The following is a 24,235-nucleotide window of genomic DNA, read 5'->3' on the forward strand; positions in this document are numbered from 1 at the left end:
ACTGGATGGTTGTGAACTCAGTCATTCTCTCCATCACCCAAAGGCTTTTATGATTGACATCATCTCTTCTTGTCTATGTCCATTCTCTCCAAAATAACTGCTCTGCTTACACATAGCCCAGAGTACCTCTCTCAACCATTCTAGTTTCATTTTCAAGTAAAAATCCTAATATTCTCTCAAAACCAGTATCTGTTAATTTAAGAGACATCAAGAGACAGAAAGAAATAGCTGTGCAAGTGTATCTAATTTAAACAAGTGTCCTGTCAGGATTTATAATCCCAAGTTAGATGTTCAAACCTGATTTTTACCATCGGTAGCCAAAGAATTATGGCCATTACAAGGAAACTTTACACCATAATATTACTCTTCAACAAGAACTGAGTGTGCATAGGAGCCAAAGGAAAAATGGAGGCTGTGTGAACACCACAAAGTGTAAGACATAACTGAAAGAGAGGCCTCATTAAGGACCTCATTGACAGAAGCGAGATAACTATTCACATAGTTATTGGATAGAAATAATATAATTGAAGTCATGATAATTTAAGAATTCATGTGTAAATTGTCTTTAACTTTGGAGAAGCATTATCATAGATATTTTAATATTTCATCCTGTCTTCCATGTAGATAAAATAGAGAAAAGTAATAGATGGATTTAAGTTTGAAATTTTTAAAATGCTTGACATATTTAGTTTTTAACTTTTTATTTTATGTTGGAGTATAGCAGATTAACAATGTTGTAATAGTTTCAGCTAGACAGCAAAGGAGCCCGGCCATACATAAGCATGTGTCTGTTCTCCCCCAAACTCCCCTCCCATCCAGGCTGCCACATAACATTGAGCAGAGGTCAATGTGCTATACAGTAGGACCTAGTTGGTTATCCATTTTAAATATAGCAATGTGTACATATCCATCCCAAACTCCCTATCTAGGCTTTCCCCTCATCCTTCCCCCCTGGAAGCCATAAGTTCACTCTCTAAGTCTGTAAGTCTGTTTCTGTTTGTAAATAAGTTCATTTAGATACTGCACATAAAGGATGTCATATAATATTTTTCCTTCTCTGTCTGACTTACTTCACATAAGATGACAATTTCTAGGTCCATCCAAAATGCTGCAAATTGCTTTATTTCTTTCTTTTTGATGGCTGAGTAAAATATTCCATTGTATATATGTTTCACATTTTCTTTATCCATTCTTCTGTTGATGGATATTTAGGTTGTATCCATATCTTTGCTGTTGTAAATAGTGCTACAAGGAAAAATATCTGCAAATCAATCAGTGTGATGTACCACATTAACAAAGTGAAGAATAAAAGCCATATGATCATCTCAATATATGCCACAAAAGCTTTTGACAAACTCAACACCATTTATGATAAAAACTCTCCAGAAAGTGGGGATAGAGGGAACATATCTCAAAACAATAAAGGCCATATATGACAAACCTACAGCTAACATCATACTCAATGGTTAAAAGCTTTAAAGCCTTTCCTCTAAAATCAGGAAGAAGATAAGGATGTCCACTGTCACCACTTTTATTCAACAGTTTTGGAAGTCCTAGCTACGGCAATCAGAGAAGAAAAAGGAACAAAGGGAATTCTAATTGGAAAGCAAGAAGTTAAACTGTCACTGTTTGCAGATGACCTGATACTCTACATAGAAGATCTTAAAGATGCTACCAGAAAACTACTAGAGCTCATCAATGAATTTGTTAAAGTTGCAAGTTACAAAATTAATACACAGAAATCTCTTGCATTTATATACACTAACAATGAAAGATCAGAAAGAAAAATTCAAGAAACAATTTCATTTACTATCACATCACAAAAATAAAATACCTAAGAATAAACCTATCTAAGGAGACAAATGACTTATTCTCCTTAAACTATAAGATGCTGATGAAAGAAATTGAAGAAAACAAAAACAGATGTATAAACATATCATGTTTATGAATTGGAAAAGTCAATATTGTCAAAATGAATATACTACCAAAGGCAACCTATAGATTCTGTGCAATCTCTATCAAATTTTCTGTGGCATTTTTCACAGAGCTAGAACATGAAAACCTTAAAATTTGTGTGGAGACACAAAAGACCCCAAATAGCCAAAGCAATCTTGAGAAAGAAAAATGGAGCTGGAGAAATCAGCCTCCCTGACTTCAGATTACACTACAAAGCTATAGTCAGCAAAACAGTATGGTACTGGCACAAAAATAGAAATACAGATCAGTGGAACAGGATAGAAAGCCTTGAAATAAACCCATGCACCTATGGTCAAGTAATCTACAACAAAATAAACAAGAATATACAATGGAGAAAAGACAGTCTCTTCAACAAATGGTGCTAGGAAAACTGGGAAGTTGCATGTAAGAAAAAATGAATTTAGATAATTCTTTATATCATTCACAAAAATAAGTTTAACATATTTAAAAGTTAGGCTACCATTGGTAAATATATACCAGTAGGATATATGATCCCTGAATGGGATATAGGAAGAAAAGTGGATATTGGTACATATTAACTGAGTAATTAGCAAAAGTCTAGCTGTTTTTGTTTTCTTGAGTTTAAGATTACAGTGTTTCCTAACCTTAAAACAATTTCATTTCTTTCATACAGATCTCCATCAGAAATCAGCAGTAGTAACAGCAGTCAGTCTTACAGGTAAAGGTGAAGTAAAATAATCAAATTATTGACAAAATGATATAGTTCATCAAATATTTTTAAAAATATTTTAACAGTACTTCAGTATAGGAAATATATTATTTCCATTTATTGTTTCCAATTATTTCATCATTTTGATATCTAGTTGTTACTATCATATACTAAAAGAAAGACTAAAACAAAGCATTTGGTGTTGATATTACTTTATACTTCTATAGAAACATTTCATATTAACTCACATTATCCTGATTCATTAGCCACAATTTTTGTAAAAATAAATGACTTTAAAGAGATTTTAAATGCATTTTTAAAATATTTATGAGCAATCATGCATTTGTTTGGTGTATTTAAGACACCAATCTATGTTAACAAATTGTCTAAATGAGAGTTTTATACACATTGTCTCCCAACATTTGTATTTTTTTCCTCATTAACTCCCTGGTTATTGGTCTCCTTATTTTAGACTTAAGAAAACAGATATAAAGAATGTAAGTAATTCCCCACGTGTATAGAATGGTAGTAAGTTTTTGAGTTTAAGATAGTCAGACTCCAGGGTTGAAACTCTTAAAAGTGAAAGTGTTAGTCACTCAGTTGTGTCCGACTCTTTGCAGCACCATGGACTGTAGCCTGCCAGGCTCCTCTGTCCTTGGAAATCTCCAGGCAAAAATACTGGACGGGGTAGCCATTCCCTTCTCCAGGATATTCCCTACATAGGGATTGAGCCCAGGTCTCCTGCATTACAGGTGGATTCTTTACCATCTGAGCCACCAGGAAAGTCCTGAAACTCTTAACAACTCCACAATTTTGCCACATATTTTCAGATACGAGACTGGGGATGGGAATGGAATTTACATTTATTGAGGACCTAGTAGGGGAAGTCGCTCAGTCGTGTCCGACTCTTTGCGACCCCGTGGTCTGTAGCCTACCAGGCTCCTCCGTCCATGGGATTCTCCAGGCAATACTGGAGTGGTTTGCCATTTCCTTCTCCAGGGGATCTTCCCAACCCAGGGATTGAACCCAGGTCTCCCACACTGGAGGCAGATGCTTTAACCTCTGAGCCACGAGGACCTAGTAGATGCCAGGCAAATGCTAAAATGCACTCACCTTCCAAGGTAGAAGAATAATTCTTTACAATAAGATGAGATAAAGAAGGCTTCTGTATATACTGTTCATATTTCTAAATCAAATGTGTAATTGTGATACATGATATTTCACATATTAGACATCACTGGGAGTAAAGGAAAAAAATCAGAAACTCATCTAAGAATGAGATCACAAGTTCATCTATTTACTTACCTGCCATATGTGACCATGATGGAGAATAAAGTCAGTGGATCTCTATTTCCTTTTCTGCCGCCAAAGAAAATATTTATAACTCATAGCCTCAATGCAAAGTAGTCTTATTTCTGCCTAGAGTAGCCTCTACCTCTTCTCTCAGCAAGTTATAAAAAGCCCACATCTTGGGTGAAGATTTTGGCCCTTGGCTATTTTAAATTGTAAACAGTCCATCATAAATCCCACTGCCCTTATCTCAGCAAAAAGAGAAGCCAGCTATTCAGGCTTTCCCACAGGTAAAGAGAGAGCTTCCCAAAGGTAGATTCACAGCTCCACTGTAGCTGTGAACCACCTCTCTCTCTCACCCAGGCATCAAGCTGGCAGGGCTATCCATGCATGCACCCGGGTAGGAGCTTTTCAAGCACATAAATGATCTAATGGAAAAAAAAAATAAAAACTCAGGGCTTATCCAGGAGAGAAAGGATGTTACCTCATACCAGGGATAGTAAAGATGGCCTTAGGAATACATTTTGCATGTGAACCAATACAGTGAGTTAACAGTTTCGACGCAGAGTGTAAGAAACAGTGCTTAAGTGATGTTCGTTGCTTTTAGAGTAGGAAGACAGCAAGGCTACATAGTTAACCCAGAGCTCTTGGTTCCTAAATGTGCGCTCTATTAAAAAATTTACTTTATAGCTTACGGATGATGAAAGAGAAGATCTGCATGGGTAATCATGAGCCAAGACAGGTGTCTGATATGCCAGAAAGGTTAAATTTTCTCATTTATCTGAATAGGAATGTAGTTGAAGTATTTTTGAAGTGGTAAAGGAGGATTTAGCATGATATGGTCTGCTTTTTACAAGTTTCACTGGGATAAATTAGGAGAAAATGCAGTCAGATTTAGTCAGAATGGAGACTAGTGAAATAAAATAAACAGTAAAATTGTGAAGAGTGCAAGACTGGATAAGATGGAAAGAATAACAAAATGTTGAGAGACCTAACAGGAGTAGACTTGGTTGAAGTGCTGACTGGCTGGATGTATTTGGTTTAGAATAAAAGAGATCTGCAAAGACTTAAACAGTCCAACACAATGCATAATGATACCTTTTACTATTGACATACTGTATAGCAAATGAGAACCAGTTTGGTGTTGGAGTGATGAAGTAGAAGGGAGTAAAAAAGGAGTTTGTTTTGAAGATATGTATGTGGGACACCTGTCGGAGAGGCACAGAGGACTATTGGAAGTTCTCTTCCTCCGTATATAAAAATAGAGAAAATAATCATTATTAATAATAAACACTAGTTTATACCATTGCCTTTTAATGCGACTATCACAGATTATTTAGGGGAAAAAATTAAAAGAAACAAAAAAACTTGGGTTTGCAAATTGTATGGAGCACAGACATAAATTGTGACAGTGTAAATTGTCTTTGTATACTATTTAATTGATATGCATGAGGCAGTGAAGTGAAATTAGAAAGCTTTTATTAACAACTTATAAAATATAGCATTTCTATTTTTCTATATTTCTTTTACAGCAGTGACTAAACAAACAAACAAACAAAAAAACACAGCCTGGAGAAAAGATATTAGCAAGAAACTGGCATGATTCAAGAATGGAAAAAAAAAAATCTTCTCTTCTTCCTTTTGTGATGGCCTAAAGCTTTCAGTTTCACAAAGCAAAGTAAATCTTGTGAGTGAAAGTATGCAAGCTTGTGTCTATTGATTCTGTTCTCGAACCCAAGTTCATGTGTCTGACTCAGAGTAGAAACTTAAGAGTTTGGAGCAGAGAAAGGTTTATTGTAAGGGCCAAGGAGAACCGACAGCTAATGTTCAAAAACCCCAAGCTCACTGATATTTTTAGGGGAAGAGTTTTTACAGGTAAAATTTGGGGCAACTGCTGCAAGGTGTGGAACTTTCCTTCTGACTGGGCCGTGTTCCAGCCATCTCAGTCATCAGCCTTTCCAGTCAGTGTGGGTCCACTTGCTTGTGCTCAGCCTGAAGTGACCTCCTCCGTCTGGGTTGAGGGGGCCCTAGTTCCTGCTGAAGAACTCAGAGATGTGTGCAAACCACCAGGCACATCACCCGAGGAGGATCCAGCACCAGGCCCCTCGCAGCACTATTGTTTCTTCCTGCCTTCCTTCATTTCCCTGGTTAGTAACTGTTTGAAAAATGCCCTTTGGAACTCGTGGAAGGTCTAGGAAGCTGAAAGCTTTTTCCTTCAAATAAGAAATGGGAGACGTGGAAAGACTTTTGTGTCCAGGAGGGCCCCACAGGGTCCTGCTCAGCTTCAGTCCTTCTACCTCCATAATCCTCTAGTAGGAAATAAGAAAGTTGGTCTCTTTCGAACCTGGAAGGTTGTTCCATCCCAAACAAACATTCCATCATGCACTCCTGCATGACTGCCCTCAGATCCCAAAGCCCTGGGACTCACTCCCATCTCAAAAGAGGACCCCTGGATCCACTGTCTCCAAAAGCTCATAGTTCTCACACGCTACCCCTTCCAAGTTCTGGGATGTTGAGAAGGCTTTATAACTTCTATACAACTTAAAAGGATGATATGGGAGAAGGGTTTTTGAATAACTCTAGCCAATAAAACCAACATCTTAGAAGAAGTGGGCCATTTCCATTAGAAACAGAATTTTTCCTAATAAAGATAAAAAGAATATCCACATATTTGTAAAGAAAGGAGATATATAAGTAAAAATCAAAACAAAGCAAAAAAGCAACAACAACAAAAATCTGTCTCACAAAGAAATCCTAAATCCAAATCACTCTACTTCTAGAAAGCAGCCTATATGCGTAAGAAGGTTGTTTTAAGTTGCTCATCCTGCCTAGAGAAGTTTCTTCAGCGTTTGTTGCAAAGCTAATCTGGTGGTGCTGAATTATCTTATTTAGATTTTGCTTGTCTGTAAAGCTTTTGATTTCTCCATCAAATCTGAATGAGAGCTTTGCTGGGAAGAATATTTTTGTTCGTAGGTTCTCCAGTAACCCACTCCAATATTCTTGCCTAGAGAATCCCTTGGACAGAGGAGCCTGGTGGGCTACAGTCCATGGGGTCATAAAGAATTGGACATGATGGAAGCAGCTTGGCATGGCACAGCACAGGTTCTTCCTTTTCATCACTTTGAATATATCATGCCACTCTATCAGGCCTGCAGAGTTTCTGCTGGGAAATCAGCTGATGACCTTATGGGAATTCCCTTGTATCTTCTCATTTTTTACCTTGTTGCTTTTAATATTTTTTCTTTGTCATTAGTTTTCATCCATTTGACAACTATGTGTCTTGGCCTGTTCCTCCCTGGGTTTGTCCTGCCTGAGACTCTGCATGTCCTGTATTTGGGTGCCTATTTCCTTTGTCATGTGAGGGAAGTTTTCAGCTGTTATCTTGCAAATATCAGGGACCCATGTAATATGAATATTGGTGCATTTAATGCTGTCCCAGAGATCTCTTTAAAAAATTTCATTTACTTTCATTCTTTTTTCTTTATTTTCTTCTGTTGCAGTAATTTCCACCATTCTGTCTTCCAGGTTACTTATCTGTTCTTCTGCCTCATTTCTTCTGCTATTTATTCCTCTAGTTTTTTTTATTATTATTATTTCAGTTATTGCATTGTTAATATCTGTTTGTTTGTTTTTTAGTTCCTCTACGTCTTTGTTAAATATTTTTTGCATCTTCTCCATCCTTGCCTTCATTCTTTTTCTGAGATCTTGATCATCCTCACTATCACTATTCTGAATTTTTTTTCTGGTAAGATGGCTAGCTCCACTTGCTGTTCTTCTGCAGTTTCATCTTGTTGCTTCATCTGGGACCCATTCCTCTGCCAATTTTGACTAACTTTCCGTGATCGCAGTTTCATTCTGCAGGCTCAGGGTTGTAGTTGTTGCTTTGGCTGTCTGCCCTCTCATGGCAAGAACAGGGTTCTCGATCGGAGGAACTGGTTCCTGCTCAGTGGTGGATGTAGCTGGGTCTTGTCCCTCTTGTAGGTAGGGCTGTGCTCAGGGAGAGTTTAAGCCACTTGTCTGCTGATAGGTGGGGCTCTGTTCCCAACCTGTTGGTTGTTTGACCCAAAGCAACCCAGCACTGGAGACCACAGGCTGCTCGATGGGTTCATGGCAGCCTCTTGGAGGGCTCACATCAATAGATTCTTCCCCAAACTGCTGCTGCCAGTGTCTTTGTCCCTGCGGTGAGCCACAGCTGCCCTCACCTCTGCAGGAGACCCTCCAATACTAGCAGCTAGGTCTGGCTCCGTGTCTTATGGGGTCACTGCTTTTTCCCCTGGATCCTGGTGCAAATGAACCTTTGTGTGCACCCTCCAATAGTGGAGTTTCTGTTTCCTTCAGTCCTGTGTAAATCCTGGGATCAAACCCTACTGACCTTCAAAGCCAGATTCTCTGGGGACTTTTCCTCCCATTGACAGACCCCCCAAGCTGGGAAGCCTGATGTGGAACTCAGGAATTTCACTCCTGTGGTATAACTTCTGTGGTGCTATTGTTCTCCAGTTTGTGGGTCACCCACCTAGCTGGTATAGGATTTAATTTTATCATGGTTGTGCCACTGCTACCATCTTGTTGTGGCTTCTTTTTTTTCTTTGGATGTAGGGGATCTTTTTTGGTAGGTTCCAGAGTTTGGGGAGGAGTTTCCAGGTGGCTCAATCTGCCTGCCAATGCAGGAGCTACAGGAGATGGGGATTTGATCCCTAGGTTGGGAAGATCCCCTGGGGGAGGAAATGTCAACCCACTCCAATATTCTTGCTGGGAAAATCCCATGGATAGAGGAGCCTGCCAGGCTACATTCCGTAAGGTCACAAAGAGTCTGACATGACTGAGTCACTGAGCACACACAGAATTTTTTGACAATGATTGTTCAATAGTTTGTTGTGATCTGGGTTTTTTTTTAAGAAGGGGGTGAGATCACATCCTTCTATTCTACTATCTTGAGCTAATTATCCAAATTACTCCACTTCTGAGTTTTAAGAAATATTAAAAGAAAAAAATTCATAACATTACACTAACTCAAAGAATAAAGGGATAATATATCCCAATTTATTTTATAACTCCAGTACATCTCTGATACCAAAAACAGTAGCTTCATTAAAGTGAAAATGACAGGCAAATATTTATGAATTTGAATGCAGAAATTCTAAACAAAATGATGGCAAATCAATCTAGAAAGATATAAAAAAGATAATGCATCATGACAAGATAGGATGTATTCCAGGAATACAAGTCTGTTCAACACTGGAAAATCAGTAAGTTTAATTCACATCAATAGAAAATGGAAAAAGCTATATGATCTATTTATACAAAATGAAGCTTTAGATAAAATCCAACTTCCCTGATAAGATATTTATTATGAAAATCCCAGCAAATTGGGAAAAAAGTAAATTTCTGATCTCGAATGGGTATCTACAAAAGTCCAATGATACAAACTCCAGTGAAGAAGATATTTGTGACTATTATATCCAATGAAGGCATCATATCTGGAATCTATTACTAAGGTCTACATATAATAAAAGAGACATACGGCCACTTAATTGGAAAATGGACCAAATTTTCAAACAGGCATTTACCAAAACTATATAAATAGCAAATAAACATATAAACTTGCGCTAAAACTCGCTAACAACCATGAAAATGCAAATAAAAACAAAAATGTACAACATCTGCAGGTCCACCAAAATGACTAAAATGAAATAAGCATTAAAACAAAAACAAATGTAAGCATTGATATGAAATGTAATTCTTGTACATTTCTGGTGGGAATACAAATTAGTACAGTAATCTTAGAAAACTTTTTGAATGTACCTACTAACATATACATTGTGATTCAGCAACTTTACTCTAGAAATATATCCAATGTAAATCACTAAATGGCATATACCTAAGTAAAAAGTGGTATTTATAATGATAAAGGTCAATTTATCAAAAAGACAAAATATCCCTAAATGGGCATATTAAAAAATGATACATCTTAAAAATACAAGAATCAAAAATTGACAGACCTTAAGGAAATAGAAACATAGTTGTTTTTGTTTTTGGTTTTTTTTGTTTTTGGTTATTTTCACTGATCCAAAATACTTTTTTAAATTGAAGTATAGTTGATTTACAATATTATATTATTTTGAGGTGTACAACATAGTGATTCAAGAATTTTTATAGATTATATTCAATTTAAAGTTATTATAAAATATTGGCTATGTTCTCTGAACTGTGCATTATATCCTTGTAGCTCATTTATTTTATACAAAGGAGTTTGTACCTCTTAATCCCATACCCCTTTCACTCCCTTCCCCACTTTCTTCTCCCCACTTTATAGTTTGCTTGCTGTATCTGTGAGTTTTGTTTCTTTATACTCATTTGTTTTTTTTATTTTTTAGACTCCAAATATAAGTGATAACATACAGTATTTGTCTTTTTCTGTCTGACTTATTTCAGCAAGCATAATATCACTTGCAACAATGGTTATGGACCTGGAAGATATTATGCCAAATATGTTTTTTAATAACTGCAACTATAATGAATAAAATTATAATCAATAGTAAAATAGAAAAAAACAGATAGACATATATTCATTCAACGCGTGATATACAGCAACAAGAGAAAAAAATAGCTGTTACTATTCACAATATGTATGGATCTCCTGATAATGTTAAAAGAACTTAAACATAAAAAGAATACATGATGATTAGTTCCATTTATATAAGTTCAAAAACAGACAAAACTATTGTGTTAGAAGTAGTGATTGTCAGGGGCTGCTGACTGTTGTCATAGTCTGTCTGGCAGATTTAGTATTTCTATATTTTATTTTTTGATCTGGATCTAGGTATTAATTATACTGGTTTGTTCACTTGAATATTGAGCTGTACATAAACATATTATTTATTATGTATATAATATGTTATTGATAAATATATAATGTAAATATATATATATATTTATACACAATATATTATATATAAAAGTTCAGTTAAGGTACAGATGAACCTTCCTGTTCATTAGCTGCTTCTTCAGCTTTCTGTTTCAAAAGTGACTCTGCACTTTCTTAGCCAGAAAGCAGTCACACTGGGCTGCTGCCGCCTCCTGCATAGGCTTAGGGGCCCAGGTCGCTCGCGTTGATCTCGGGAGTCTGGACCCAGTTCTCTCCCAGCCGCCTGCCTCCGGCAGTGAGCGTGGCCGTGCGGCGCCTCCTCGCGCTCCCAACCGCCCTGTAGTCAAGCCAACGGTCGTCATTAGGCCGGCATCCAGGACATCAAGCCATGTTGTGCCTTCTGTCTCTGCTCCTGGGGCTCACCGGGCTTCAGACAGACAACAGTAAGTACAAAGCCCCTCTTCTGACCTGCTGGGAAGGTCAGGGCTCCTCTCCGTTTCCCTCTAAGAGGCCGGCTATCTCTGTGAAAATGCTTACTTGGCCGGAGCTCCAACTATGTAAATCCGAAAACACTCCCGCACTGCCTCCTTCCCCAGTCAAAATCCACTTTGGTTGCGAGGGTCTTGACCACCCTTCTTGAGACCGTAGTAAACACGTGCGATACCGAAGCCGGGGCTGAAGTACACGCCTTAAGATGATTGTTTCATAGACTGCCCTGAGTCTTTGATCTCTAAGTTCTGCCTTTGGAAAGTCCAAAGGATCTGACTTTCTTTGTTCTAATAATACTTGGTCCTATTGCCCCAGGGTTACCGGAACCTGCCCACCGGGCAATATTCCTAAAGCAGCATACTTATTTCTCTTGAAAAGATTTGTAATTCTAGAAAAAAAGTGGATATTGAGGGTATTTGAAAAGAGAGCAGAAATGAGGGGTAGCATGTAGAATATTATGGGTTTAGATGATAATGAAGGAAGCTGTGAGGTGATGGATGTTGCCCCAGTAAAACATTTTGCACCTTGCAGATTCTGAAAGACTACGTGTGCAATTTACAGTTCCGGAGAAAATACAGTCAACATCAAGTGGAGGAGTAGAAACACATGTAATTAAAGCACTAACATTTTCCATGAACTAAAAAAAGCATGTGAATATTTTGTTCTTAATAAGTAAACCTGGTGTTTTTCATCCTTGCACACTTTCTGAATTTTATATTCATCCCCAATTTTTCTTAAGTGAAAACGCCCTTTTGAAAATGACCCAAGATTAACAGTGTTTCATAGAAATATGGTGAAGTGATGCTTATGTTAAAGTCCCAAGGCCCAGCTTCTAAATGTTTCCCTCTTTGAGTGTCTGAATAATGTCTGACTTGATCCATTTAGAGTCTCTCGACCCTCACTCACCATGCAAGATTTGGAGGATTTTTAGTTGTTTAGTAAACCCATGGCATCCTTATATGGGATGATAAGCATTTGATTTAATGAAATGTTACATGAATAATTTTTACATCTTGATTGCAAACATGTTAATCATTAAGAATTTTTTTCATGGCATCTTAGTTTGTCTTGGTTCAGGTAATAGTTTTCTCTTTTTTACTCTTTGAATCAATTAGAAAGATTCTTATCTTTTTTAATTAATTTCCAGAATAATTTCTAAAGAAGTGAAGTATGGTTTTTGAAACACTACATCTGAATTTTCTTTTTGATTGAGTAGTAAATGTTTAGATAATTTGAATGCAAATACTTACTTAGCAACTACTTACTGCTCACCCGAACACAGATATTACAAGCTTAAAATTGTCAATATATAATTTATAAGGGAACATGTATTTAATGAAAACTTTAAATTATTTAAATAGAAAACAAAAGTGAGACATTTAACAGCATTTTAAGAGTGTTTTATTTTTTATGAAAAAAATCTATGGAATTACTTGGTCATATTAGAAAATATACACATTAGAAAATAATTAGAATCTACTTAGAGGGAAATGTCTTCAACCAGGTTTCACCAGATTCTGTGACAGTAATTCCCATAAGAGAAGTAGAAAAAAATCTTTCCTCAGCTGTCAAATTCAAGAGGGAAAATTTTTGACTATTTTGTTAATATCTCTAATTCCAATGCCTAGAACAGTAATGGATACATAACAAGGGATTAATCGTATTTTTTGAACTGATGAAGTTATCATACCTACCAATTTCACAAATGCTACAAGCACAATATGCAACGTGTTATATTTATAATTATTATAATTAAGAAATTATCATAAGAGAATATTCAACTTAAAACTAGAAGATTTTTAAAATAACTGAGTGAAATTTCTATATGTGAAAGATATGCACGTCAAATCAAGAATTAACAGTAGACCAGAGACAGCTGAAGAAATAAACAGATACAACATATAAATGGCTAAACAAAAAAAAGGGGAGAATTAAAGGCTTATAGATACAGAATAATTAGAATTTCTGGAAAAGAGAAAGAAAAAGTCTGGAGAAGAGGTTACATTAAACATAGATGAACTGAGATCAGGTATCACAACACAGAGTAAATGCAGTTTATTAGAAATTAGAGTACATTAACACTTTCAGATTACAAGAGAAGAAAATATTTTAAATAATGTACTTCAGCAGGTAGAAATTGAAACTGAGACAAAGAATAACATAGAAGCAGGAACTGGTGAAAAGTATGAATATGCATAACTCAAAACAAATTGAATACACAATTGTAATTGTAACAAAAGACTACAAAGCATACATATGTCTTGATACAATGGAGAATTAAATTTTAAATAAAACTTTAAAACTTTGATTAAATTTATCGGAAATCACATACATTCCAAATTGGATTTTAAAATATATACCTACAAGAGAAACACCTAAATCACAAGGGGACAGAAAGGTCTAGCATAAAAATAAGAAAAATTGTACAAAGCAAATAGTAAAGTCAGCGTTTACTATACAACCATTATTTATCATGCAAAACTTATCTTAATATTAACAAAATCAATGAATATCGCATCCAAACTTGGAACAAATTTTATAAGATCTATAAACATTAAACATGCAGTTAAAATTCTTTGCTCTACTATGTAAATTTTCTATTGAGTAGTTATAGTCTTTTAAGTGCAAATTTTGCAATGACTTCATTATTAAGCAAACACACGTATGGATTAAAATAATCAATGTTTTAGCTTCTATCTTATTGGCTAAACATTAAAAATAAAAAACTGCACGAATTATATTCTTCCATCTCTTTAAAATGAAGCAAATATTTTAATATTTGATTCCATTGGAACAAGTCAATATTAAATTATAAATTTTCCTCTTTTTATTTTATTAGTGTGCTTTAGGTTGTGATTATTGATAACATAAAAGATAGTTTTCCTTTATAACATTTTTTTCACTTTTCTTTTGCCTTTTTAATCCACTCTCCTGCCAGGTATCCTACAACATTTTAATTGAAGGGAAAATGTACACTGTGAACCTAATGCAAAAGTAGGTGACCTACATTATTTTATCACCTTTTCTTTCTTCTATTTATAATTACTGTTTATATTTATTCAGAAAGTAATTATTTTGCATTCTTTAATATTTTCAGTTGCTGGCTATTTGTCTCCTATTTTATGCTTCAGAAAAAAATCTTTTAAGCATATATATTAATTATCTGGAAATTTTCATTAATACATAAATATGACTTGTTTTCAAGTTCTCATAGTCAACTATATTTGAAAGAACATAGTGGATTTTTGAGTGGAAAGAATAGTGATTTTTTAATTAGTTTATACATCAGAATGTATTAAGGACTTGGATATAATTGTAATTACCCAAACTTGATCCCATGCAAGCTGAGGAAATCAGTTAAAAAAAAAAAAACCACCATATTTGGGAATAAAGAAAAATCAAAACTGTAGTGGTCTTTTTCCCTATGGGTCCTTTATTAAAAGTTTTAGTCAGTCTATCTCTTTATATTATCTTCATCAAGAATATTCTGGCTTTTCTTACCACTTTCATTTTCATATATTTTACAAAAAACTCTTCCACAAAGAAATGTCCACAGATATTGATTGTGACTTCATTGAATCTACATAGTACTTTTGGAGGAATTTTTCCTGTCATTTCCCTTTCAAATTTTTATTCAGTCAGGATTTTTTTTTAATTGAGTCTGAAACTCTTTTAATACAATCCAAATTATTATTTTCTTTGTAGGTATTATTTTCATATTTTAAAAGAAATCTTTGTCTCCATACAGTCATGAATTCAAGCTGCCACTTTTGTCTAATAGTTTTTATTGTTTTCACTTTCATACTCAACTCTAGGATTCATCCAGAATTGATGTTTGTGTGTTTTATGAGCATGGGAATCCAGATTTGAATATTTTTTTGTATTAGCCTCCAATGAATCCAGCACATGCTACTAAAAAAATAATTTTCCCATTTCACTGTAATGAAATGTTTGTCATAATTCAAAAGAGTGTTTATGATGGGTATCTCTTTCTGGACTATTTTCTCTAATTTTAGATTTACTTCTGAGCCCTGTTTATATATACAGATATCACACAGTATTAAATACTGTACTGAGTCTAGTTGTGTTAAACAATTTTAAGATGCTCTTGTTTTTCTTGATCCTCTGATTTTCCATATTATGTCTGAAGTCATTTTTGTCTTTTGTACATTTTATTTTATGTTCCTTTTTCCTTCATAGTCTCCATTTTAATGAATCTATTGCTTTATATTATACCATTTTCTCTCAAATTCTTTGTTATATATCTTTTTACTATTCTTTAGTAGTTTCTCTATATTATCATATTAATTCCTGAATTATTGAATCTAATATAAATTATTACTTTTACAAGTTACTCTACATTGTTGGGGGCTTCCTTGGTGGCTCTGCCTGCAATGCAGGAGACCCTGGTTCAATCCCTGGGTTGGAAAGACCCCCTGGGAAAAAAATGGCTACCCACTCCAGTGCTCTTGCCTGGAGAATTCCATGGACAGAGGAGCCTAAGTGGGCTGCAGTCCATGGGGTCAAAGAGTCAAACACAACTGAGGAACTAACACACACACACATACATTGTTAGATCATTAAGCCTTTTTCATTTCACTTGTCTTCTACTTTTTCATTATTTTTCTTGTATGCTTTTAAGCCCCAGTGTACTATTACGATAATTATTTTTTGTGCAGTCAATGTCCCTTCATAATTAAGCATGAATTTATCCATTCTGGTGCTCTTCATTTTTCCTACGTTTGTTTCTATCTGCAGTTAGTCTCTTTATGTCTCAGGAATTCTCTTCACTTCTATTATAGGTCTGCTTGTTTTTGATTAGCTTGCATTCAGTGTTAAGTATTAGCCTTATTCTTTTTCTTACTTTAAATATTTCAATTTATTGTATATCAAATTTACTTAAGTTAAAAATACACAAAAATGATTTATATATATATATATACATATATATATATGTTTTAAAAGTAAAAGATTTAGAAAGAAGTTCACCAAAAAAGTTCACAGTAAAACTCCTGAGCAGTGGGATTGCAAGTGATTTTTTTTCTATGTACATTTATGCATTTTTCTAAATTTTCTAGGACATACACATATAGTTTCCTGTGTCAATTGTAACCAATTACCACAAACGGAGTGGATTAAAACAACAGAAACTTATTGCCTCACATTTTTGGAGGCCAGAATTCTGAAATTAATATCACTGAGACAAAATTAAGATGTTAGCAGGACTAGGCTCCCTGGGGGTTAGGAGGCATCATAACGGGTCTTCCACCCCTCCCTGCTTCTGGTGGCCGCCAGCTTTCCTTGGCCTGTGACCTTATCATTTGAATCTTCAGGACCAGCATCTTTCAAGTCTCTCTCTGCTCCATCTTCACCTCACCTTTCCCTTTGTGGGCAGTTAAATCTCTTTAAAAAAAAAAAAAAGATTAGATGAATTGAGAGAGTATCACTGAAACATATGTACTACCAGGTATAAAACAGATAGCCAGCGGGAAGCTGCTGTATAGCACAGGGAGCTCAGCCCGGTGCTCTGTGACGACCTAGATGACGGGGTGGAAGGGGTTGAAGGTGGGCTTTCAGGAAGGAGAGGGATATATGTGTATTTATGGCTGATTTGCATTGTACATCAGAAGCCAACACAACACTGTAAAGTAATTATCCTCAAATGAAAAATAAATCTTAGAAATCAAAAAAAGAAAGAAATGAATTTTTATGTGAGTATAGTTGGTTGACAATATTGTGTGAGTTTCTACTCTACAACAAAGTGCATCAGCCATACATATACATGTATCTCCTCTTTTTTAGATTTCCTTCCCATTTAGGCCACCACAGACCACTGAGTAGTTAGTTTCCTGTGCTATACAGTAGGTTCCCATTAGTTATCTATTTTATAAATAGGGTCAACAGCGTATATACATCAATCCCAGTCTCCTAATTCATTCCACCCCTCTCTTTTCCCTCTTGGTGTTCATATGTATTTTTTTTTTACAACTGTGTCTAACCTTATTCTTAAAAACTTTTTTGCTGGGATAGCTTCTGGGATGACCTTTTAAAATGACTTTTGTCTTTAAAACCATTTATTTCATTGTCTTTCTTTCCTCATTTGTATTTTGGCAGCTTAAGCTCTCAGTCCTACTGCTCTTCTTTGAAGGGGAATATCTTTTTCTTCTTGATACTTAGAAGGTTTTATTTTGGTTTTCATCAACCTTTAAAACTAGTAATGTAGGTGTAATTTTTCTTTGCTTTTATCATGCTTGAATAAAATAGGATTTATTGAGTCTATATCATCAATTTTGAAAAAAAAATGCTTCTATTTTCAGAAATTTAAGTTTAGCTCCTTGGCTACTCTGTGCAACTTCAAAATTTGGCAAATGATTTTACAGGGAAAGAAGCTATGGTATTTGGTACAACTTAAATACTCATATGTTTATTCCAGAACTGCACAGCCACCAAAAGTTCTGCCTCTTTCTAGACTCCTCAGTAATAGCTTTCTCCCTCGGCCAACCATAGATATTTGACTTCTTTCTCTGCCAAAAAAACAGTACCTGCATATCACTAGCTAAGCCTCTTCACAGAGCTTTCAACCCAGAGTCTGTGCATCCCTAAAGTTCCACTCCATTGTGTGTTATTTTCTTTTTTTGCTACAGGAATGAGAAAAATTTTGTTCTGTTTGTCAGTGTTTTGGCTCTTTGAACTTTTTCTTTAACAAATCCAGACTGCCATGACAGTCACCAATCTTTATACTATATATATTGAGAAAATGAAAATGAGATACCTACACCTACCTTTTCTTTTTATAGACACTTTTAAACATCCTCTTCCCATGTTTACAAATAATGTATTTTAAAGTGAGATCTCCACCTTGTCTGTTGATTTCATGTCATGTTATTTTCCAGATATTTTTTAAGAGCTTGAATTACATGAGTAAACAAAATGCATATGAATTTTATATTATCTGATGAGACTAATAATAATGTGATTAAAAAGGGGGATTAAAAAGAACATTATAAAGTAACACATGCTTAAGCAAAATTATAGAGCAAAGTAAGAAGTGTCATTTGAAAATCATATGCTTCAATAATTGGGAAAGTTGCCGAGTTTTATAAACTTGTCGAGAGAAGCCTCAGGGAGATGCGGGTTTATAAGCAAAGACTTGAAGTAGGTGAGACAACCAGCTATGTTGAAAAACATCCCAGGAAGAGGCAACAGCTAGTGCAAATACCCTGAGATGAAAGTTTGCCCATTGTGTTTAAAAAACAGTGTGACAGTGAGGTGAATGAGGAGAAGTCTGAAGTCTAGAAATTTTGAGCCATATTAGAACTCTGTGTGTGTGTGTGTGTGTGTGTGTGTGCATGTGTGTGTGTCTTAGTCACTCAGTCGTATCCGACTCTCTGTGACTCCACGGGCTGCAGCCCGCCAGGCTCCTCTGTCCCTGGACTTCTCCAGGCAAAAATACTGGAGTGGGTTGCCATTTCCTTTTCCGATGTGAATTTTAGTAGTAGAAGTTTAGTTTCTAAGTTGTGTTTGACTCCCGCGACCCCATAGACTGCAGCCTGCCAGACTCCTCTGTCCATAGGATTCTCTAGGCAAGAATACTGGAGTGGGTTGCCGTTTCCTTCTCCAAAATTAAAACTAAATTCTTGTATTCAGAGAATCTCTCTGTCTCATTTCTCTCCCTTTCTCTCTCTCTCTCTCCCTATCTATAATAAATATAATTAAAGAAATATCTTTTCAAAATAAAATCTAGGAAACACATTTTCCATTAGATACTTATTCAATTTTCCATGAAAATCTTATTTTACAGACCTTTCTTACCTCATAATTTTAGAGTTTATGGTTACAGTGGCACAGGAAGCATGAAACCTCTTGAAGAACAGTTCCAGGTATGTTTTATTGTCTGTTTTGCCTTTATTATATGAGCTTCTGTGATCATCTTACTTAGGGTCCACATGGTGCTAGAGTATAAAGGGCTGGAGTTTTGTTTTGGCACAAATATAACCATTTCCTTTTTGATGATGCGTTTTCAGTTAGCTTTGTGACACAGATGGTTAAACAAACCACATATGACCATGATGCATTTAACCTACTATTTCATAATGGTTCACATGAATGTGGCAAAAGGGTTGACTATGGAGTGAGATACTTACGATGAGAGAACATGACTTGAGTCAGGAAAGCTAAACCTGGAAGAAAAGGAGAATCCAGAGACTTGTCTGAAATATGTTCTGGGACCAAAGAAGTACCCATTACATTTCATGCACATTAAGGAATATACTAAATATTCATCTACTTGGAATATTCGGAGCTTCATTTAATAACGTTTGTGATTTGTTGTAAAAATAATATAGAAGGATGCATAGAATTTCAGGGATTACCCATGCCTAAAATGCTGTTTTTGCTTTTTCCATTTACCGTGCCTTACCAATACCTGAAACATATGGTGATACCTAGTCTCAGAGAAATCCACACAGAGATGGTTTTGAGCCAAGCCTTCAACAGAAGATGGCCAAGGAAATGGGTTTTAAGATGGCAGGAGGCATATCTCCATTCCCCATGGGGAATGGGTCTAGGACCAGTGACTCTGAGATAGCTAAGTACGTCCATAGCACGAAATACCTGGGCAGGCACACAGCAAGCAGGAGAAGGATACGAGTGGGCCAGGCCATGAAAGACATGCTGCGCCATGGAAATCCATGTGGACTTCATCCCTACTGACACAGGGAACCGCTGGGGAAATAGCAGCCAGAACTAGCCTAGCCATGTTCACACACACCAGTGGCTGTTCTGTTAGCAGTATAGAGGGTGAACCGGGGAAAGAGGTAGAAGGCCTTGCTAGCCTGGGAGAGCAGAAAAGAGATGACCACAAGTGCTGTGCACGTGTGGCAACTGGGGAATGAAGAGGCTTGTCCAATGAAGCCTCTGAGAAGACCCACACCAGAAGATCTGGTTCACTAAGGTGGTGACTGGTAGGACTGGGTGAGCACCATCATCCTTTTATCACTGCTTTCTCTTTCCCTGGTTTCGGTTGCCCACTGTCAGCCAGGTGGTGCTAGTGGTAAAGAACCCGCCTATCAATATAGGAGATGCTGAAGATGTGAGTTCGATCCCTTGGTCGGGAAGATCCCCTGGAAGAGGTCATGGCAACCCACTCCAGTATTCTTGCTTGAGAATCCCATAGACAGAGGAGCCTGGCGGGCTACATAGATCACGGGGTCACAAAGAGTCAGACACAACTGAGCAACTTAGCATGCACCAATACCTGTTTGATTTTTTGTTTGCAATCGTGATTTCTATGTAGCAAATTATACCATTGTGTTGAAGTGAAAGCATTTTTATAGACTAAGCTCTTAACAGGAAAAGTAATAAATATAGTGAGTTCTTTAAATTTTGACCAACAGAGTAGGCAAATACATGTGAATCATCTATGGAGTTCTCTATACAAATGTATAAATAATGCATACTGTCTAGAAGTCTTGTGATATACACACTTATGCATATATACATATATAATAGATATACTTTGTGGCATTTTGTGTGTGTGTGTGAGTGTGGTGAAGGAGAGTGTGTGCATGCTCAATCATGTCCAACTCTTTGTGACCCTATGGACTGTAGCCCGCCAGGCTCCTCTGTCCATGGGATTCTCCAGGCAAGAATACTGGAGTGGGTTGTCATTTCATTCTCCAGGGAATCTTCCCAATCCAGGGATCGAACCCACATCTTCTGTGTCTCCTGCACTGGCTGGCATATTCTTTACCACTGAGCTACCTGGGAAACCCAGAAGGAGAGAAACAGAGCTAAAAAAAAAAAAAAAGAGACAATAATATGCACGTGGCCACAATGTCCCACACCTGATTTTTATGTGATTCTATACACCTAACGCCTAACTCTATTTCCTCCCTCCCCAGGAGATAGTCATGAAAGACAAATGTGTAATTAAAAAGACAAATCAAAGATGTTTTAGTAATAACCTGAATGTAGTAAGTTATTGAAAGCTGGCCTCAAGTGCCATGTTGGCAAAGAATGTCTGCCAAAGCTTCAAGCCTATCTTCAGTGTAGGAAAAATCAGGAGAGTTTATTAAAGTAGGTTAGAAGCATATAAATCTGTTTTTCATGAATTCCACAAATGATTTTCATCCCTAAAATCTTGCTAACTAAAGGCTTATCTACAAGAAACCGAATCAACCTATCAGACACAGAATTTGTTCCCTGATCATTTCAGTTCAGTTACTCAGTCATGTCTGATTCTTTGTGACCCCATGGACTGCAGAATTCCAGGCTTCCCTGTCCATCACCAACTCCCAGAGCTTACTCAAACTCGTGTCCATTGAGTCAGTGATGCCATCCAACCATCTCATTCTCTGATGTCCTCTTCTCCTCCTGCCTTCAATCTTTCCCAGTATCAGGGTCTTTTTCAATGAGTCAGTTCTTTGCATCAGGTAGCCAAAGTATTGGAGCTTTAGCTTTAGCATCAGTTCTTCCAATGAATATTCAGAATTGATTTCTTTTAGGATTGACTGGTTTACTCTCCTTGCTGTCCAGGGGACTCTCAAGAGTCTTCTCCAACACCACAGTTCAAAAGCATCAATTCTTTGGCACTCAGCTTTCTTGATGGTCCAACACTCACATCCGTTCATGACTACTGGAAAAACCATAGCTTTGACTAAACAGACCTTTGTTGACAAAGTGCTGTTTCTGCTTTTTAATACACTGTCTAGGTTTGTCCTAGGTTTTCTTCCAAGGAGCAAGCGTCTTTGAATTTCATGGCTGCAGTCACCATCTGCAGTGATTTTGGAGCCCAAGAAAATAAAGTCTTTCACTGTTTCCATTGTTTCCCCATCTATTTGCCATAAAGTAGTGGGACCCGATGGCATGATCTTCCTTTTGTGAATGTTGAGTTTTAAGCCAGCTTTTTCACTCTCCCCTTTCACTTTCATCAAGAGGCTTTTTAGTTCTTCTTCACTTTCTGCCATAAGGGTGATGTCATCTGCATATCTGAGGTTATTGATATTTCTCCCGACAAGTTTGATTCCAGCTTGAGCTTCATCCATTTCGCATGAGGTACTCTGCATAAAAGTACTCCACATAAAAGCAGAAAGATAATATACAGCCTTGACGTACTGTTTTCCCAATTTGGAATCAATTCATTGTTCCATGTCCAGTTCAAACTGTTGCTTCTTGACCTGCATACAGGTTTCTCAGGAGGTGGGTAAAGTAGTCTGGTATTCCCATTTCTTCAAGAATTTTCCCAGTTTGTTGTGATCCACATAGTCAAAGGCTTTATTGTAGTCAATGAAGCAGAAGTAGATGTTTTTCTGGAATTTTCTTGCTTTTTCTATGACCCAACGGATGTTGGGATAAATTAACTGGGTTTCCTTAATTTATTTTTTAAAATCTTATATTTCCTTGCTAGTCTTCTACCTAGTTGTTCCAAGAATCACAGCAAGTGGCATAAAAAGAAAAGAAAAGTCTTCAACTATAAGTGTTGAACTATTTCTCCCTTCATATCTACCAATTTTTAATGTACTGTGGTGCTGTTACAAGTGTTATATCTTCCTGATGTGTTGAACTTTTTATTATTATAAAATATTGCTCTTTATCTACTAACTTGTTTTTGTTGTTTTTAAAGTCTATTTTGTCTGATATACACTATAGTGTTAGGTCGCTAGTTGTGTCCAACTCTTTGTGATCCCATGGACCAGTTTCCTCTCTCCATGGATTTCCCAGGCAAGAATACTGGAGTGGGTTGCCATTTCCTCCTCCAGCGGATCTTTGACCCCAGGAGACCCAAGAATTGAACCCATGTCTCCTGTATTGGCAGGCAGATTCTTTACCGACCAGAGTAGCTTAGTATAAATGTAGTCAATCCCATTTTCTCAAGATTGCTATTTACATGATATTCTTTTTTATTCCTTTAATCAGTCTATGTCTTTGAACTTAAAGCAAGTTATCTATTAACAGTTTACAGTTGTGTCTTTTTTTTAACCTAATCTGACAATCTTTGTGTTTATTTATTGGATTTATTTATTGGTGTTTTTTGGATTATTTAATCTGATCACATTTAATGCTATTATTGATACAGTTGTATTTATATCTGTTTTTTTTTTACTTTCTGTTTTGTATGTGTCTCATGTGTTTTTGTTCCTCTTTTACTGCTTTTTTCCCCCATTAATTGGATATATTCTACTGAAGAATTTAAATTTCCTTAATAATTTTTCAATATTTTTGAGTTATACTTTTAGTGATTTCCCTGCTGCTGCTAAGTTGCTTCAGTCGTGTCCAACTCTAAGGCTTACCTGATCCATTTTAACTTATCAGATGCAATTTTAGATTTATATTACCTTAATTCCAGTGAGACACAGAGACATTTTTCCTATAAAACTGTTTATTTCCCTCCCTTCTATGGTATTATTGTTGTACATATTACATCAATTAATGTACAAACACAACAGCTCACTGTTACAGTTACTTTACTATCTGCAGTCCTTTCCTTAACCTGGTACTTCTTTGTTTCCACTCACCTTCTATATGCTGTTATCGACAAATATATTCTATTTATTTGACCCAGTAATACGCTATATACATTTTGTGGTTTAATCACTAAGTGGTGTCTGACTCTTGTGACCTCACGGACTATAGCTGCCAGGCTCCTCTGTCCATGGATTTTCCTGGCAAGAATACTGGAGTGGGTTGCCCTTTCCTTCTCCAGGAGATCTTCCTGACTCAGGGATCAAACCTGGGTCTCCTGCATTATAGGCAATGTCCTGCATTGCAGGCAAATTCTTTATCAACTGAGACATCAGGGAAGCATATATACATGCTACTTTACTCAATTGATTTTTAAATCAGTTAAGAGAATAAAAGGGGAAATATGCCTTTATACTATGCTTTTTAAATTACATAGTAACCTTCTTGAGCTCTCTTTGAAATATTATGTGGATTTGAATTAC

The 24,235-nt window shown here is 36.2% G+C and overlaps 2 protein-coding genes across 58 annotated transcripts in view; both read left to right on the top strand.

Annotated features, from left to right (window-relative positions):
• The window catches only part of LOC145518868 (A disintegrin and metallopeptidase domain 3-like), a 109,213-nt gene extending 103,576 nt beyond the window's left edge, over positions 1-5,637 (top strand). For 28 of the 50 annotated variants that reach the window (XR_014063379.1, XR_014063380.1, XR_014063378.1 and 25 more), the window contains 2 exons: positions 2,612-2,656; positions 5,470-5,637. Coding sequence is in view for 19 of the 50 variants with exons in the window: in XM_081523972.1 (XP_081380098.1) it covers positions 2,612-2,656; positions 5,470-5,540 (116 nt within the window). In the remaining 31 variants the exon portion in view is untranslated. Of the gene's footprint in view, positions 1-2,611; positions 2,663-5,469 lie in introns of all 50 variants that reach the window. The other 22 variants (XR_014063376.1, XR_014063369.1, XR_014063367.1 and 19 more) reach the window with 3 other exon arrangements.
• A 5,510-nt stretch (positions 5,638-11,147) lies between these two features.
• The window catches only part of ADAM2 (ADAM metallopeptidase domain 2), a 92,888-nt gene continuing 79,800 nt past the window's right edge, over positions 11,148-24,235 (top strand). For 5 of the 8 annotated variants that reach the window (XM_081523992.1, XM_081523995.1, XM_081523994.1 and 2 more), the window contains exons 1-4: positions 11,148-11,245; positions 11,823-11,899; positions 14,230-14,285; positions 19,093-19,171. In XM_081523992.1, the coding sequence (XP_081380118.1) occupies positions 11,191-11,245; positions 11,823-11,899; positions 14,230-14,285; positions 19,093-19,171 (267 nt within the window). In that variant the 5' untranslated portion in view covers positions 11,148-11,190. Of the gene's footprint in view, positions 11,246-11,822; positions 11,900-14,229; positions 14,286-19,092; positions 19,214-24,235 lie in introns of all 8 variants that reach the window. The other 3 variants (XM_081523999.1, XM_081523997.1, XM_081523998.1) reach the window with 1 other exon arrangement.

Source organism: Giraffa tippelskirchi, chromosome 8 (genome assembly GCF_054371585.1).
Source record: "Giraffa tippelskirchi isolate mGirTip1 chromosome 8, T2T-mGirTip1v1.2.pri, whole genome shotgun sequence".
Classification (NCBI taxonomy): Eukaryota; Metazoa; Chordata; class Mammalia; order Artiodactyla; family Giraffidae; genus Giraffa; species Giraffa tippelskirchi.